The sequence below is a fragment of the Setaria italica genome, chromosome II, assembly GCF_000263155.2.
Source record: "Setaria italica strain Yugu1 chromosome II, Setaria_italica_v2.0, whole genome shotgun sequence".
Lineage (NCBI taxonomy): Eukaryota > Viridiplantae > Streptophyta > Magnoliopsida > Poales > Poaceae > Setaria > Setaria italica.
This window is the reverse complement of record NC_028451.1, coordinates 20,481,655-20,499,606: the sequence shown is the minus strand read 5'-3', so window position 1 is coordinate 20,499,606 and position 17,952 is coordinate 20,481,655. Positions and strand designations below refer to the sequence as shown.

At 45.3% G+C, this 17,952-nt stretch overlaps 1 protein-coding gene across 1 annotated transcript; it reads right to left on the bottom strand.

Moving 5' to 3' along the window:
• Nucleotides 1-1,539: 1,539 nt before the first annotated feature.
• On the bottom strand, nucleotides 1,540-5,877 carry LOC101757514. The gene is made up of 2 exons (XM_004959242.3): nucleotides 4,643-5,877; nucleotides 1,540-1,880 (listed from the first exon to the last, which is right to left on the bottom strand). The coding sequence occupies exon 1, from the start codon at nucleotides 5,826-5,828 to the stop codon at nucleotides 4,650-4,652; it is 1,179 nt and encodes a 392-aa protein (XP_004959299.1). The 5' UTR covers nucleotides 5,829-5,877; the 3' UTR covers nucleotides 1,540-1,880; nucleotides 4,643-4,649.
• Between the last annotated feature and the right edge of the window lie 12,075 nt (nucleotides 5,878-17,952).

Below are 17,952 nucleotides of genomic sequence, written 5' to 3'. Positions count from 1 at the left end.
ATGGTGTCCTTTTAGGTCGTGTTTAGTGTGGTGGTGGTGCTATGATTTTCTTTTTTCTGTTGTTGTGTTTCAATTGCTGGTCGTATGTGGTGGTTCTTGTAAGTCAGTGCTTGAGGTCTATCATGAAGTTGCGTATTCTATAAACAAAAAAGCAGCGCAGCTCATCAATTTTTGATGAAGATCCGCACAACTGGCGGAGACGGAACGCAGCCGCTTGCTTAGGCTTCTCTTCCTCCTCTTTCTTCTTGCTTTCTTCTTCCTTGAAACAGGCAACGGCAGCAGCATGGCCAAGGTGCACCAGACCACCCCACCACCGCCGACCTCCGGCACCGCCTGCGGCCGGTGGCACCTCGCCGCCGCGCCGCCCCACCCTCCTAACCGCTGACGTCGTTTGACCCCTCCACCGGCACCGCTCGCCGGTGGTCATCCACCACCCGGCCGACGGCGCCATCGCTGCCCACAACCCGCCGCCCGCCGCCGGGCCTGCCACCACCGTCGGCCATCCACTAAAGCCGCTGGTCATGGAAACCCCCAAACCCAAATCCCTAACCCTAATCCCCCTCCACTCCCGCCGACCATGGTCGGCGGCGTCTCGCCGCCGTCCGTTCCGCCCACCTCCCGCCATGGCCACCCCCGCCCCTCCTCTTCCCCAAGCTCTTGACGGCGGCAGTCCAAGGTTGAAGAATTTGGCGCTGAAGATAACGTCCGTTCGCTGCTAGTCGCTGGCAACGAACATTCGCAGGATTTTGTCTGCCTAATCTTCGGGATTTCGTCTAATGGTTAGAATTTCCGGTCCGTGCAGTGACATAAGCGAATCATGTTGCTTTGGGTTGCACGCGAGGTGCTTTTGTGACGATACACCAAGTTTCAACAATCATTTCTATTTATTATAAAATATTGAAAGATCTTGTAAAAAGGACATGAAAAATCAATGCAAGCAGTGATGTTTAGTATGTGCCATTCTGCAGTGATAAATGTTTTCTTTTTACAGAATTTTTTTGAAAAATACTGAACTTGATTTGCCTCAAGACTTATGATTCAATACTACCACTGCCCAGCGTCAGATGCTATCAGGCGGCCTCAAAACCGTCGCTCTAATTTAAATGAAATGCTAACAAAATCTAGTAACACTACCAAATTTTAATAACAAGCAATTCGATATTTGCATAAGGTTTTTTAGCTAATATTTCGATCAGTTATGCAGGTGCTACACACTGGTACTGGACACCAAATAGGAAACTACCTCCCTGACAATAGCAAGTCTCAACTCCTACGCAATACAAACGAGACGGACCGAGGGACATGCTGTTGTTGCCCATCTTGCCAGCCTTGCACTGACGAGAAGGGTCAACGATGGCAGGCTGCGAAGATGGCGACACAGTTTAAACCTAGGAAGTGCATGCAGTTATGAACCACAGCGCAAGAGCAAACTAAAAAAACAAAGTGCAACCACAAAAATTCAAGATAACGAGCTCACTCAAAGATGCAAATCTAAGCTATCGATCATCACACGACACGCAGAACAGGAGCAAGCTTATCAGAGTCAAACGGGATAAATATTACTCATAACGAACAAAAGCGCGGTTTGGCTATAACAAGCATAGCCGACGATCCTGACGGATGTCTTCAAAATGCCATCATAGTCCAATGGGATAAACTTCTTATGATGAGGAAGCATATATGTTTCGCCTGAAATCTGCATAGCGTGGCATGCTCTTCCGAATGCCATCTAATCCAAAAAAAAAAAAATGGTGCCAAGATAAATTCAGCTACAGCTGTGTATGAGTTAACTCGAACATAACAAGGAACACTAGTGACCCAGAAATGCAACGAGGTGAGCTGATCTGCCATGCTGATATCTTCTTTCATCAGTCACCACCCTGAAATATAAAGAAAAGGTACTTATTAGCACAATTCTAAGTGCCTAGGAATCAAACAAGTTGAGTTTCTATGAAATGAGATGGGCAATTTGTATGTAAAACCGAACTAGATTGAAACCAGAACATGGATCCTGTGTGCGTAATCATTAAAATTCGATCGTGCCAAAGAACATTCATAGTACTTTCATGGTCTAAAGGTTCTTCAAGCAACTCGTTTCATTGGAAGAAATCCATGAAAATATACAAATTAAAATAGAACGAATTATGTCAGATCGGCAAATTGCTTAACAAAAGCATCTTCTACGCAATGAAGATTATTACTTAACTAGAAAGAGACTGTACATGACGCATTATTAATCATATTAACAGAAAAAGAAGATTAATTAACACATAATTGATCGTACAGAAGTTGAATGACACCAATAATATCCTTTCGTCTAGATTTCTTTCACCATCTAACTAACTAACCAAATCGATAAAATAGTCAAACAGCAGCACTGTTCTCCTAATCAGTTTCAAAGATACGTGAACCTTAACTCTTGCTAAAATTCAAGAAAAAATAAGTTATGCCTCAAGAGTCATCTAATTGGCACACAGCTTCTCTAGTTTCATGCAAACACCTTTCGATTCTAAGTTCTGCATAATGGTACAAAATGGAACGGACTCACAATTAATTGTGCCTTACTCTTATCAAACACTAAGGTGCAAATATTTCCTCCATTCTTTCTAATTATTGAGCACCAAACTGGCAAGTCCAGAAAATAGCAATTTATTTCAGACATGTTTCGCACCTTACATATCAGAATATAATTTTGATATGGAATAAAAGTTACAAAATAATTACTGTGTTAAAATAGCATCATTAGTATTCAAGTTGCAACCATAAAACCTCCAGAAAATATACAAGTACTACTATTTCTATTTGGCAGATTTCAGACACACGAAACGCGTAATTATCACACAGGAGCTGAAATCATGCTAGCAAATATAAAAAGTTGGCAAGATAGAATCAAGCCTAACATGACCATTCTAAATATTCCAAATTCTAGTGTCTTGAATCAGCATAAGCTAAAAGGCTCAGTTGCACACTTAAACAAAGCTTGGAACCCACAACTCAAAATTTCTGAACTGTTTGAGCAACAGAGCAAAAAAAATAAGCACAACTATTCCTTGAATCCAAACAGCATTCAATAATCCATCACCTTGACCAAAATCTAGGGAACTAAACTTCCATATAAAAGCACAGTATTAAACAGATTCTTAAAATGAAAATATCTCATCCAGAGCACTTTGTTTGTCCAAAATATTAATCATCAGCCTACCAAAGCCACTGGAATGTACAAAATGCATCGAATATTCGAATGTAGGATCATCAAGTTTGCCTCAAATGGGTTTGGAAAATACATAAGACAGACCACTAGATACTGTGTCTTCGAATTTTGACATTACGAAACTGGCTGGTACTGTACAGAGCTCATCACAGGTCACAGCAGTTATGTTGCCATCACAACAATCCTAAACAAGTGAACACGCTTGTGATGCCTCCTACCGCAACCAACTTAAAGTGTTGCACATGCATCAAACCACCCAGGGTGCAATCACAGAAAAATGATCTCATCTCATTATTCAGTATTTGATCAAGCAACTTCACATAAATTAAAATAATAACGACATGGAAGGGAAGCCGACTGCTCCTTGTTGTGAAGCTTTACAGATTAAGGAATTTAAATTATAGTACTACTCAGGTTTAGTATCTATGTGCACAAGCTAAAAGGCTCGATTGCACCATTACAAGTTACAGCATCCATGAAATTCACAATTTCTGGAGTGAGTTAACAAACTGAGAAACAAAATAATTAAAGGATGTCATTAAATTCACACATAATTAAAAAGGGACTCCAATGAAATGTTAAATTAGAAGTTTAGCCCAAGTGGCATCTCTAATCTGCACAAAATACCTCATTTAAGAAAAGAAATTTAAAATTCAAGGAACAAAACTGTAATGTCCAAAGCAAAGTATATATGGAGAAATAAGTTTGTACTAAATACAAGTGTACAACAAAGCCTACAGCCTCTGGAAGGCGCACTACCATCAAAGTTAGGGTTGTCAAGCTTCCCACAAATATGTGGTAATTTTGATGTTCTAAAATTGGCTGCTACCTTTCAAATATTGCCACATTGATAACCCAATTATCTTGCCACTTTGCGAGTAACTAGTACAAATCCAAAGGCAGAAGGTTGCTACATATGGTTGCTCCCTCAACTACTACTAGATACTATAACTAAATGTGCATGCATCAGACCATTCAGATAATCGCATAGAAAAATGATGAATGGAGCATTTGATCAAGAAAAACATAAGTAACTGACCTAAATACAACTTCCTGAGAAATTAGTTTGTACCAAATATAAGCATATACCACCTAGAGCAAATGGAAGGGCACACAATTCACCAAATTGATGCGCATCAAGCTTCCCACTAATATGTGTTAAATTCGATGTTCTAAAACTGCTTCTACCTTTCAAAGATTGCTACTTTGATACCCCCAGTTATCTTGCCACTTTGCAAGTAACTATACCAAATCCGAAAATGAAAGGACATGCTTGCTCCATCTACTGCTACTTGATACTATAACAAATGTGCATGCATCCGACCATTCAGATGATCACAGAAAAAGAATAATGAATGGAGCATTTGATCAAGCAAAACATCACATAAACAAAAATGGCACGAAGAGAGAAGGGTGGCTATGCAAAATCACCGGAAAGTCAGTCTTTTGCAGCGAGGAACTCAGGTGGCCAGGCCAAGGTGTAGGCGTACATGGGATCCCCGTACTCCTTGCCATCTTTCATCACCAGGTGCTCCAGCTTGCCACTCTCCATATGGAATGAGTAGCGCCCATATCCCCACGTCTTGATGAACACCTTACCGGTGCGGGCGTAGTCGATGTCGCTGAGCCAGGTGCATATCATCCGCCCCATCGATTCCTTGGGTAGCCCAGGCACGGTGTCGAGCACCTTGGTCATGGACATCTCCCTCTCCAATAACCACCCCCGGTCGCTCCACCTGGCCTTACCACGCACCCAGATCTGCAGATCTTCTTCGTCCACGATCGCTGCCATGCACAGACGGCCGTCCTCCGGCATCTCCCCGATGCGGTACTTTTTGATTCGGTCCCCCAGGGCGGCAGGCACCGGCATGAAAGAGAACTCCAGCGTGCGAGGATCCAGCTGGAGCAGGCGGCTGGAGTTGCAGATGTGCCAGTAGATGTTCCCAGCGGCGTGCACGCAGCGGGTCTCGAACCACCACGGGTCGAAGTCGACCACGACTCTGTCGGCCCGCGGCAGCGCGCGCCAGGCGCAGTCGCCGTCGCGGACGGACGCGACCCAGGCGCGCGGGAGGCTGCCGTCGATGGTGACGCAGACGGCGTCGAAGGAGAGCCTGCTCGGGTGCGCGCGCGAGAGCACGGCGACGCCGATGACGCTCCTGTCGCCGCGCCAGCGGTCGTCGGGCAGCGTGCCCCGCGGCGGCGGCGGGAGCAGCACGCGGCGGCGCGACGCCGGGTCGACGGCGACGATGCGGGGCAGGAGCGACTGGGGGCGCGGGTGGTGGAGGAGGAGGATGAGGCCGAGGTGGACGTCCTGGATGGAGAGGCCGCGGGCGGCGGTGGGGCTGAGCTCGAGGGAGAGGCGCGGGGAGGCGGCGTCGAGCGGGACGAAGACGGCGGGGTGGTGGGTCTTGTCCGACGTCGGCTCGGGGGGCGGCTTGGCGGGGCCCTGCGGGTGGAAGAAGTAGCCGAGGAGGGGCGGCGCGCGCGGGAGGGCGCGGGAGGCGGCCCGTCGCCAGCGGTGGCAGGCGAGCGCCGCGCGGATGAGGTCGGCGGGGGTGAGGCAGCGGAGGATGGCGTCGAGGGCTTCCTCCGTGAGGTCGGCGACCGTCGTCGCCATCTCCGCGGAAGCCGGCAGCGGCGGCTGTTGTTGAGGCGATGGGAGGGGAGATTCTGGTGGGGGTATTGAAGAGCGAAAGCAGCGAGAGATCGACAGCTGGAGGTCAGTCACTCACGAGGTCACGCCCGCCTGCTGCAGACTGCAGTGCTGCTTGTGCAAAAGGACAGGATTAGGAAGTTGCTTTCCGTACGTTCACAGGGTTTCAGCTTTTCAGGCTTTTGGAACGAGCCAGGAATTTGGGCTGTTTAGTCCCCCAAACTTCCAATTTTGACATTACGTAAAAAAAAATTTCCTATCATATCAAACATGCGGTACATGCATGGAGTACTAAATGGAGACGAAATCAAAAACTAATTGCACAATTTTGTTATACTTTGCGAGACGAATCTTTTAAGTCTAATTAGTCAATATTTAGATAATAATTGACAAATACAAACGAAACGCTACAGTATGCTACAGTGCTACAATAGTGATTTTGAACACCCAAAATCAGGCAAGCCTTTTTCTTTTTCCTGCCAAAACAACCTTCAACCTTTTTGTGAAGTGTTTTCAAATTTTGAAAGTATGGTGATGTCCCTCTCGTCATCTCAAATGTTCGGGAACATCTTTGATATATCCGATTGATGCTAAAATTCATGTCCAGTTTGGTTGTTTTTGTTCTCAGCTAGGGGCAATAGCGGAGCTTAAGCTCAAAACGAATTGATGACGACTCTGAGCAATGAATATGATAATTATTATAAAAAAAGGAATGAGATAAGAAGCTTAGGATAAAGAAAAAAATTGGGAAAGAGAAACCATAGGTCAACGGTAGCCAATATCAAGTGGAGGTTCTAAGCGAGAGAGAATGTGCTATGTAAAGCCAAGGTATCGATAGGAAATCAATAGATCATTTTGCTTTGTTCCTTCCTAGACCACCCTCTCTCTCTTGTAGGGATGGATTCAGATCCGATACGTATGGAATTGAATTCAGATAGCACTATTTACCATATTTTAATTCAAATATTATCGAATATGAATACAAAATGAATAGTTCAAATTCGGATTCGCATTCGGATACTTGCTCGACTTATAACATAGCCTATAACATAGCGTCATAATGAGTATCGATTTTACTTTATCGATGATTTTGTAATTGATCAAAAATAATGTTACAACTTACAAGTAGGGAGTAAATTATGAGCATAGTACATAATAGATATCTTATTAAAATAACATATTTATTAATAAATAATTAAATTTTTCAAAATAAATATATTCCATATATATAATTTAATAATAAAAATAAGTTCATGAATACATTTAAATATGATTTATTCATTTAATAAATAATATAATGTATTTAAAATTAATATGATTGGTCATGTTAAAATTAATTAAACTCTATCATTATATATCACTAGTAATATTAGGTTAACATAATTAGTCATTTGTCATATAGATAATTTTTTAATAGTCTAAATGGTGTAAATAATTATTTTATTAGCAATATTAAAATTTACATTATTTGTAATTAGTATTTAGTAATATAAATAAGTTTTAGATTGTGTCATTGGGTACTTTATTCTTTGCGGATGCGGATAATATCGGATATTTCACATTTTTGTCGAATACGAATCTGGAACCGGATCGAGAAAAATACTGAAAATCGAATCTGGATACATCCATTTAACGTCCACATTAAAAACGAATACGAATCGGATATCCATATTGACGTTTTTAGCGGATATGAATTCGGATAATTCGGATTTTCAAAGACATCCGTATCCATCCCTACTCTCTTGGGCCGCCGTCTTACCCTACCACATGTACTTTTGCAAGTTGCATCAGTAATATCCAAGCCACCAACTATTCCCTCTCTCTCTTCCACGACAAACACCTTGCAAACGTAGCTATGTGAAGCCAACATCTACGATGGAGTGTTGGACCAGCTCTAATGGGAATATGGCACGTGGGCTCCAAAATAGGAGGGAGAGGGTGGTATGTGTGGTCGGATAGAGAGTAGCTCTTGAAAGAACGCCGCACGGGCACAAAACGGGATTTTCCAAGAGGTTTCCTTCATTTACATGTTCATGAGGAAGAGAAAAGGATGTTTATGTGAGGGACAAACGTAGCTGTTTTTCGATCGTTTCCTTGAAACATAGGCACTTCAAAGATTTTGAATGTTTCAATCATTTAATTTGGACATTTTGAAACTAATGTATCTCAAATTTCAACATTCTCAAACTGGCTGCTAGTATGCTATGGTCATTATCGCACATGTAGCCAATACATCATATCAAGTCCTAAACAAAGTGGTGATATTTTTTTTTGTCTCAATTGCAATTTTGCACATTCCCTTGTAATTGCAACTTTGCTAATTCCTTATTTGCAACTATATTTTAGTATATGGAAGTATGGAAGGCCTTCCACACATAAGTTTAAAAAAAGGAACGTAGAAAGAAAAGAAAAAACATGCACACATAGCCACGTGCTTGCAAAGCGCACGCACACACTAGCAAACAAGGAATTGCTCCAAAAACGTCATTACCCTACCTTTCAATGCAATCATAACTACTTCCATCCTAAATTGTAAGTTTGTAAGTTATCTTGACTTTTCTAGATACATAGTTTTTATGTACATAATGTTTAGATATCTATACCTATTATTAAGGGGGTGTTTGGCAACACCCTGTTAAAGTTTAACACCTGTCACATCGGATGTTTAGATGCTAATTAGGAGTATTAAACATAGGCTAATTACAAAACTAATTGCACAGATGGAGTATAATTCGCGAGACGAATCTATTAAGCCTAATTAGTCCATGATTTGACAGTGTGGTGCTACAGTAACCATTTGCTAATGATGAATTAATTAGGCTTAATAGATTCGTCTCGCGAATTAGGACAGGGTTCTGCAATTAGTTTTATAATTAGCTCATGTTTAGTCCTCCTAATTAGCATCCGAACATCCGATGTGACACTGTTAAAGTTTAGCACCTCGTATCCAAACACCCCCTAAAGCAAGCAACGTCTCTGCCTCAATTTTCGTCCGTCGTTGTTATTTTACAAAAAAGTCCCTCAACTTTCAAGGAATCAACCCGCAGTCCATATTCTAAAGAGAGGAATGGCTCGGGTGGAAAAAGGAGGGAAGGGAGGGGGTTAAAGACAAAAATGCTTCTCTTTCTCCAAAATAGAGAGGCGAAGGAGGGGATCGGGCGCGGGCGGCGGCTGGAGCGGGGCGCCCCGCCGCTGCTCCTACGCGCAGCCTCGGCGGCATTGCCGGCGCGTGCGCGGCGTCCAGGAAGAGGTCGCCACCGCGGAGCTGTAAGCCGGCGAGCTCCCCGTCCGTCGTCGGTGATGCCGGCGCCCATGAAGATGCGGGGGCTGTAGAGGACGAAGGCGTCGATGCCGGAGGCCTGCTGGAAGAAGTGGATGCCGAGCGCCGAGAGCAGGATCCGCCGCATGACCGGGGACGGAGAGAAGACAAGGTCCTTCCAAACCTGCCACTCCTCACCGTCGCTCCTCTTGGGCACGGTGACTAGCCATCGACGTCTTTCGGCAAGCCTGCGGCCGCCTTGATGTCGGTTAGGCTGCCCGCCGCCTCCTCCAGCGTCTCGGTGATCTTCTCCAGCACGACCCTGGCGTCTCTGAGCCGGCCCTTGAGGATGAGCCACCGGGGAGACTCCGGCATGCCGAGCACCAACACGGCGAGGTGGACGGATGGCACGGCATTGACGAATTTGGTTCCAGCTGTACAAAAATTGATCGCCCATGTTGTGAGGATTCAGGCCATCCCATTTCCCCCTTGATTCGTGTTGGCGGCGGCCGGAGCGGGGCGCCCCGCCGCTGCCCCTACGCGCGGCCTCGGCGGCGAGCTACTACCTCCGGGAGGGCGTCGCAGGGCACGACGAGGCGTACGGGTGCTCAGCCATGACCAGCTCCGGCCGCGCAACAACACGACGCTGCGAAGGGTCTGCGCCCTGCAGCGCCCGTTCAGGGGACCCGGCCTCGACGAGGCAGCACCGTACAACACGCTGTTCCACCAAGCGACAGGGCTCTGCGTGGTGCGGCGGCGCCGGTCATCGCTGACGCTGGAGCTGGGTTCGTGCAACGAGACGAAGGTGTGGGAGTATAATCCGGAGCACAGGCTGGTGCTGATGGGCAGTTGGCTCCGGTCGTGCCTCCGTGCCAAGGGCGCACTTGATGTTTGTTTGTATATCTTATTTGATTAGCCTTCATTCCTACTATCTGTTGATTCTGCTTCTTCTCTGAACATTGGCTCTGAATGTGCGTGTGGGGGTTCTTGATGGTTATATTCTGAATATCTGTTCTCGATGGTTTAATTTCTGAATGTGTGTGTTCTTTCTGTATGCATGCAGGAAGAGGTGCTTAGTCCTGAAAGTGCTCAGATCAGATGAGAGAACTTCAGACTGGGAACGAAAAGATGGTAGACCTCCACATTGCAACAAAGATTGTACATTTACATCCAAATGAACAAAGATACCCTAGACCCGTAGCAACGCACGGGTATGTTTGCTAGTACAGTAAAAACTATGAACCTAGACAAGTTAAAACAATCTATATTTTGAAATAGGAGTATTGTGCATTTATACTGAGAAAGTGAGAATGAAAGCACAGAAAACCACCCATGAATGCTACATGAGATTCTATCAGAACAAACGCGAAAGATCTACAGCTTCGTAACAACTTCAGATAGGTCTGCTTGTTCTGAAAATATTTCCAGCGGACGTTCAGTTCTCTGGAGAAGTAAACGAGGGATATCCATACAAACTCCTGAGCAAAGATGTTTGTGTGCCGTACAACACACAGTTGGCACAAGCAATCTACATCCGCAAATGCAAGTACATTACAACTTGCCTCCTTAGTAGTCACCACCTGCATCATAATAAGAAAGCAGAAAATTTAGTAAAGCTTACAAAAAACTAAACAAATAAGTAGAATTGCTGCAAAAATGTAAAATGAAACTTTGTAGTACAAACCCAAAAAATAAAGTATCTTCGCCCCATTAGCTTATTTGACGTTTGTATAAGATTGTCCAAAAAGTGTTAGTGAGTCGATCGACTCAAGGTATTATTGAATGATATCGTACAACGGACCAAAGCACATTTGTCCCAGGAAAGGAAGTAACACATCGTGTCCTTTTGCCATATATGACACACACATTTAATGCAAGAAACAGGTCCCATGATATGGGGTTCTTGTGCTAAAATTTGGCATGAGTGCTCCAAAACTGAGCATTGGTCCTAGCCCTTAGTATCGGTTGATTTTTGACCTGGTACTAAGGATCTAACGGATAGCTCCCCAGGAGCCCCCCTGATCCCCTTTAGTACCGGTTGGGGGCTCCAACCGGTACTAAAGGTCACCCATTAGTACCGGGTGGAGCCGGCCTTTAGTATCGGGTGGAGGCTCCACCCGGTACTAATGGTTGATCTTTATTACCGGTTGAAGCTCCCAACCCGTACTAAAGGACATCCCAACCTTATCCATCTCCCCCCTACCCGCTCCCGTTCCCCTTATCTCTTCTCTCTCAACCTTATCTTCTCTTCTCTCACATTTCTCTCTCAACCTAATCTACCTGCCGCCCCCTCTCTTCCCTCCCGCCGCCCCTCTCTCCCTCCCTCTCCTGCCACCGCCGCCCCCTTCCCCTCTGCTTCCCCTCCCCTTCCCCCTATGCTCGCTTCTCACTAGCAGTGAGGAGCAGCAGCGGGGCAAGGTGCAGGGCAGTGCTTGGGCGCGCGGGGGAGCAGCGGCCAGTCGGAGGCGACGGTGCGCGGGCGGGGTGCGACGGCGGCCCCGACGTGGTGGTGCACAGGGCATAGGTATGCTCGCCCCCTCCCTCTCCCTCTCCCCCCCTCTCCTTCCTTTCCCTCTCCCTATCCGGTAGGGCCGCGGATGTCGACAACCGGGGGGGTAGCTGGGCGTGGCCGGCGGGATGCGGGGCTGGGCGCCCGACCAGATTTCATTTTTTTATTTTTTAATACCCTTTAGTACCGGTTATTTGATTCGGTACTAAAGGCCCCCGCTTTAGTACCGAAGTAGCAATACCGGTTGCACAACTGGTACTAAAGGGGAATTAGGAACCGGTACTGAAGCCGCTTTCCCTAGCAGTGCATACAGTTGGGTCTAGTAAGCATTCTCGGATGCTGTTCTGGTCAAACAAGCTTTCATTGGTTCTTGGTGCTTATGTAATGTGCCAGCACGGCTAGTAACGTGCAAAGATTAATGGATCTCTATCTGAAATTATCACTCCAATGTTAGTTTGCCAACATGATCCTTGTTCCCATTAAGGGCGAAGGCTTTTCCTTGTGAAACCATGCGGAATCCCTCAATTGGATACAAGGTGTGGAACTCAACCCATGTGAATCACATCATCTTTTGACAAATGACTTTGACATCCTATCAAGTTGATTGCACGAAGATGGAGCAGTTGCAAGTTATTAGTGATTGGTTTGAGATGTGGTTAGGACAAGCAATTTTTTCCCAAACAATGCAGAAGAACTGCGTGTCATTTCTATGAAAGGAAGTCGTACAAAATGTATAAGGAAGTGGAAGAGGTTAGAAAAAAAATCTCTCCCAATTCCCAACACACACCACTCACACTATAAGAAACAAACGAGAAAGGTTGTGCCATGTGTCGGCCATACACTTATGGACCCACCGGGAGGTTTGGACAGTCCTACAATATTGGATTGTACATCAAAACATATCAGACATGGAGACTACGATGCAGGACGGTGTGGTCTACGTGGCGGATAAGGACTAGTCAAGGATTAGGAAACTACTCGTAGCAACTATAGTAGGACTTTCTGGTCGAATCCGACTAGTACTCTTGTACAACAACCGACCTGTAATCCTGCCCCCGGCAATATAAGGTGAGACAGGAACCCCCTCCAAACATCTCATCAATCAATACAATCCAACCAACACACAGGACGTGGGGTATTACGCGACATAAGTGGCCCGAACCTGTCTAAATCGTATGTTCGAGTTCACCTTCGAGTTCCTAGTCTTCGGCGAGCCACACGCACAAAACACTACCTCGAGTACCCCCTCGGTAGGTTGCCAGGTCAAAACACCGACAGTTGGCATGCCAGGTAGGGGCTCTCGCTAAAGATCCATTGGTGAACTCAATGGCTCCAGTCATCATCAAGCCCACCGTCAATTTCGAAGAAAATGCAACGTTCGTCTTCGACTCCTAGGTCTGCGTCATGGATGGCGTTGGGAACTTCCACCACCACATCACACCGGTCCTGGAGAAGAAGCACTACGACATCAACCGCCATCACCAAGCTTTGGAGGAATTTATTGAAAAATTCAACGAAATTTTCGACATCTTCCAAGGTCCTAGGGGCAAGTCCGAGTACAACTAGACTTCTCCCACTAGTCGAACTGGTTCCCACGATGGCGCCTGAGCCATCGTGCGAATTGGTCTACAACACAAGTCGGTTCTCGTTCGGACTTCGCAACGCGAGCATCGTCTACCAATCTTCCTTGTCCAGATCCCAATCCAACTAGAATTCGATCGAGGACTTCGACTACTACTCGGATCCGGATGAGGAGATTCCCTTATTGGGTCCGCAGCAAGACCTGGTAATCACATCTACTTTACAAGGCAGATTCATCTACTGGCCTGGCATGAAACCATCTACCCTTACCAGGGACGACGAGTCACACCTCGTTGCATACCTTGACAACCTCCCATACCAAGATGGAACACCTCTGTCTCCTCTCTACGAAGAAGATGGCCCTACGGAGATCATCACGTCAAGCTCGAGTAGTTCCTCCCCAGATTGAGAACTACTCGCCATTATCACTCCTCAAAGAGCCAATGATGATGGCGGAGAGCAACCAGAAAGAACTCCACGACGCGAGCGCATCCAGATGATGTGTCGGTGGATGAACTCTCTGCCAATGTTCAAGGAGAAGAGACACAAGATCAAAGGGCGCGCCGACAAGCAAGAAACACAAAGCGAGTAGAATGTCGATGCTACCTGGCAAATGACCTACCCATCATGAACCTGGATCAAGCGTTCGATGCAGTTACAACGTGTCAACATAACACTCCTCTTGCCACCGTTGTCGACCATACATCCTCGGACCCACCAGAAGATCCGTACGGACCCACTCAAGGGGACGTACTTGAGACGTATCAGGACATGAAGACTACACTACAGGGCAACGTAGACTACATGGAACTCCTGAAGGACTAGTCAGAATACAAGGAGACTACTCTGCCGAGTTAGAGTAGGACTTTGTAGTCGTATCCGACTAGTACTCTTATACCAAAGACTATCCTGTAACCCTGCTCCCCCAATATATAAGGGTGGCCAGGAACCCCCTCAAAACAAGTTCAATCCAATACAAGCATACAACACACAGGACGTAGGGTATTACGTGATCTAGCTGCCCGGACCTGTCTAAATCGTGTCCCTGCGTCACCATCGACTCCTTGATTTCGGCGACACCCACCAACCAAAACACTATCTCAGGTACTCCCTTGATAGGTTGTCGGGTTAAAACACCGACAGCTGGCACGCCAGGTAGGGCAAGTCGCCAAAATTCTCCGCGCGAGATCAATGGCTTCAGTCATCATTAAGTCTGCATTCGTTTTCGAAATGGGCGCAACGTTCATCTTTAGCTCTTGGCTCTGCATCATTGATGGCATTGGAGGCTTCCAACTCCGCATCATCGAAGAACCGGAGAAGAAGCATCTCGGCGGAAACTCTCATCGACATAAAGTGGAAGTTTCTGTTGAGAATTTCAAATTTTTCGATCTGAACAATACCGGGTTCAACCACAACTTGAACTTAACCACAACTCAAACTAGTCCGCGCGAGCACGCAATTCAACCATCGTGTGGACCAGATACAACTCCAAGCCGATTTCCGCTCGGACTCCGAAACACGGTCAGAGTTCATCAAAAAGCTCTATTCAAAGTAAAATCCGAATTACAGCCAACTAAGGACCATGACTGTGACTCGAACTCTTTTGAAGAACTCCCCTTATCAGGTTCCCAATAGGGCCTGGTAATCACATCAACACCGAAAGGCAGATTCATCTACTGGCCGGGCATGAAGCCATCCTTTCTTGCTCAAGACAACGAGTCACGCCTCGTCGCACACTTGGATATCCTCCCATATCAAAAGGCTACTCCACTCTCACCGATCCGTGAAGAAGGCGGCTCCACTGAAGTCATAACATCCAATTCTGGAAGCTACTCTCCGGATAGAGAACTCTTTGTTGTTATTTCACCAGCCGATGGAACAGGGACCAACGATCAACACCAAAGAACCCCTCGTCGGGAATGCCAAATCGAAGAAGTTTCCCAATATGAATTATCAGCTGATGCCCTGGAGGGTGAAACTAGCAGCCAGAGAACCCAAAGAAGAGCAAGAAACACTCAAAGAGCGGAACATCATCAACTTCTAGCTGCAAGACTTCCCATCGTAAACCTTGATAGAGCATTCAAAGCAGTACAAACACGAGAACACAACACGCCACTTGCCACTATTGCCTCTATTGACCTTATCGCCCGGTCAATGCCTCCAAACAAATACAGCGATCTCCTGTCATACTTGGCAGAACACGCATACAAACTCCTCGACAAGGAAACACCAATCACATCCGTGTCTCGCAACCCAAGTCACCATCACTACAAGAAACCTTGTAATCTGTGACGAACCAAATATGTCACAGATTGCTGAAAAACTGTCATAAAGCAGCGTCTATGACGATTTTAGATAACGTCATGTATTGAGCGTCACAGATTAACGCTGGTGATGTTTTCTTCGTTCCCTTCATTTTCATCACAGATGAGCACAATCTATGACGATTTTAAACTGTCACAAACCACCCTCAGGCCCGTGTAGCCCAGCCCAAGCCCAATGTTTTGTGACAAAAATAAATGTCATAGATGGTTGCCATGTGGCAGCCAACATGGATGGTGACGTGACGTGGCATTCACACTGACGTGGCAGATGACATGGCATTCACGCTAACTTGACAAATGATGTGGCATTCACGCTGACGTGGCAGATGACATGGCATTCACGCTGACGTGGACATTGACATGCCATTCACGATGACGTGGACGCTGATGTGGCATTCACTCAATTGGGCCATTTTTCAGCCCACATATGAAACCCACTAAACAGGCCAAAGCCCACCAAATGCAATTTCAGCCCATATATCACAATCATCATTTCAGCCCAGAATACATATAATATTATATCAACCAAAATAACAACAGTCAGCATGTCCAGGTTCCAGCAAATACATTCAGATAATTCAAAAACAGCAATACATTCATGTTTCTTTGCTTCCAGAAACAACAGTTAGCATGAACAATTAGCAAAAACCAATAGGACCAACATTTATCATGCACCAACAGCTAGCTTGGTCGATTTTGACCCAGAACAAGCTCAAGCTTGGCCTCCAACTCATCTTGCTTCTACCTAACAAACACTTTGACCTCAAAAACGCCACCATTTCCTGCTGCCCTACTCTTCCCCCGAGCTTTCCTGCAAGTGATACACGATAAGTTTAACATTCATTTTGTTTTCTTGGAAAATACCCACACCAAGATGTGCAACATTCCAATAGAAAGTCACTCTACCAGCAATTATCTTGTTAGCTTCACATTATATAGCAGGTTGCATAGAATATTTAACTCAGAAAAGCACTTTTAATACTTTGTCAAGAAGAACATCTGAAAGACTGCATATAATGCACCGAGTACTCTACAGACTGCAGCAGCTTATTACGGATGGATCATCGATTATTATATATGACAGCTCCATTAGGTCTGCATGTAATGTAATGCAACATATAGATGATAAGCTACAACTAACTAATCTTTCTCATTATCCAATTGTGGCGGAACCGTCCAACTTAAACTGGTTTAAATGCACCTAATTGCTGCCGACGCAGTAATTATTCGAAACGCATTTAAAACAGTATAAATCCGGTCGTCCGTCGAGTGTCCCTAGGACTCCTCGAAAAATCCACGTTGTGTTTCATAGCCATACATCAGGATAGTATCCGCGATGGGATAACATCAACACATATTACATTTTACACATATATAAAAGGTACGAATTATTACATAGATTGAAGCAAACTTAACAGTGCAATGTGAGACAGAGTTCTAAGATTTAAAACATAAACAGTTCAGGAGGAGACGAGCATTTAAAAACTTCTTCTGAAGGGTATTGTGAGACTCATAACAATACCCTAGGGCTTCGGGGCTTCCTTCTCAGTAGACTCCTGCGGTGCTTCTGAAAGATAGCCACAAGGGATAACCCTGAGTACGGGGTACTCAGTAAGTCTTACCCGACTAACCAATATAATAGCTTTCTTGGGAAGTGTATGCTAGCTTTTTGGTGTACTTGGCTAATACACTTTTGCCGAAAAGCTTACTACGAGTGATGCCTTAGTTTTATCTTTTATTTGAGTTAAGTTATTACCTAACCATTCTAGATGATGAGAAAGAGTAAATACAACAAATAAGGTAATTAAGCCATACATCACTTATTTATCAGAAGGGTATATCATTCAAGAATTTATACTACGATGCTCAACAGTGATCAAGTGCATTCATAACCGAGAATTGCGGCGATCTGGATCATAATACATCCTGCAGGAGAGTACCCTGATCACCAGCTATATACGACTGTACAGGTCATACATAACGACTTTTCGATTAGCAAATCCAATGATTGGGAATAAGACTACCCGGACCCAGGGACGCACCCCCACATGGGACCCCACGTCTGGCCCGATCACCATGTGAGTTTCAGGCTACGCCCCTGCCAATCTCTACCACGTCAAGCGCGGGTACGAAGTATTCCCGATCAAAGAGTTTACTAACCTACTAGGCTTTACTGGTCCCATACCCAGTAAGTGATCAGATGCTTATCACTTGATCAAAGGTTAAGACAACGAATCGGGTCTTAACCAAATTAATCTAGCAGACAGAACTACATCTCTAGCTTCTGTCCGCTTCTCAATTTCCAAGTCATCTTCCCATAAATAACATGTATGACTCAAAAAGTTTTCCCTAAGGTTGGTAAACAAGGTATTTAAGCAACTAAGCAATTCTAGACTTGGGTTATCTACTGAAGGT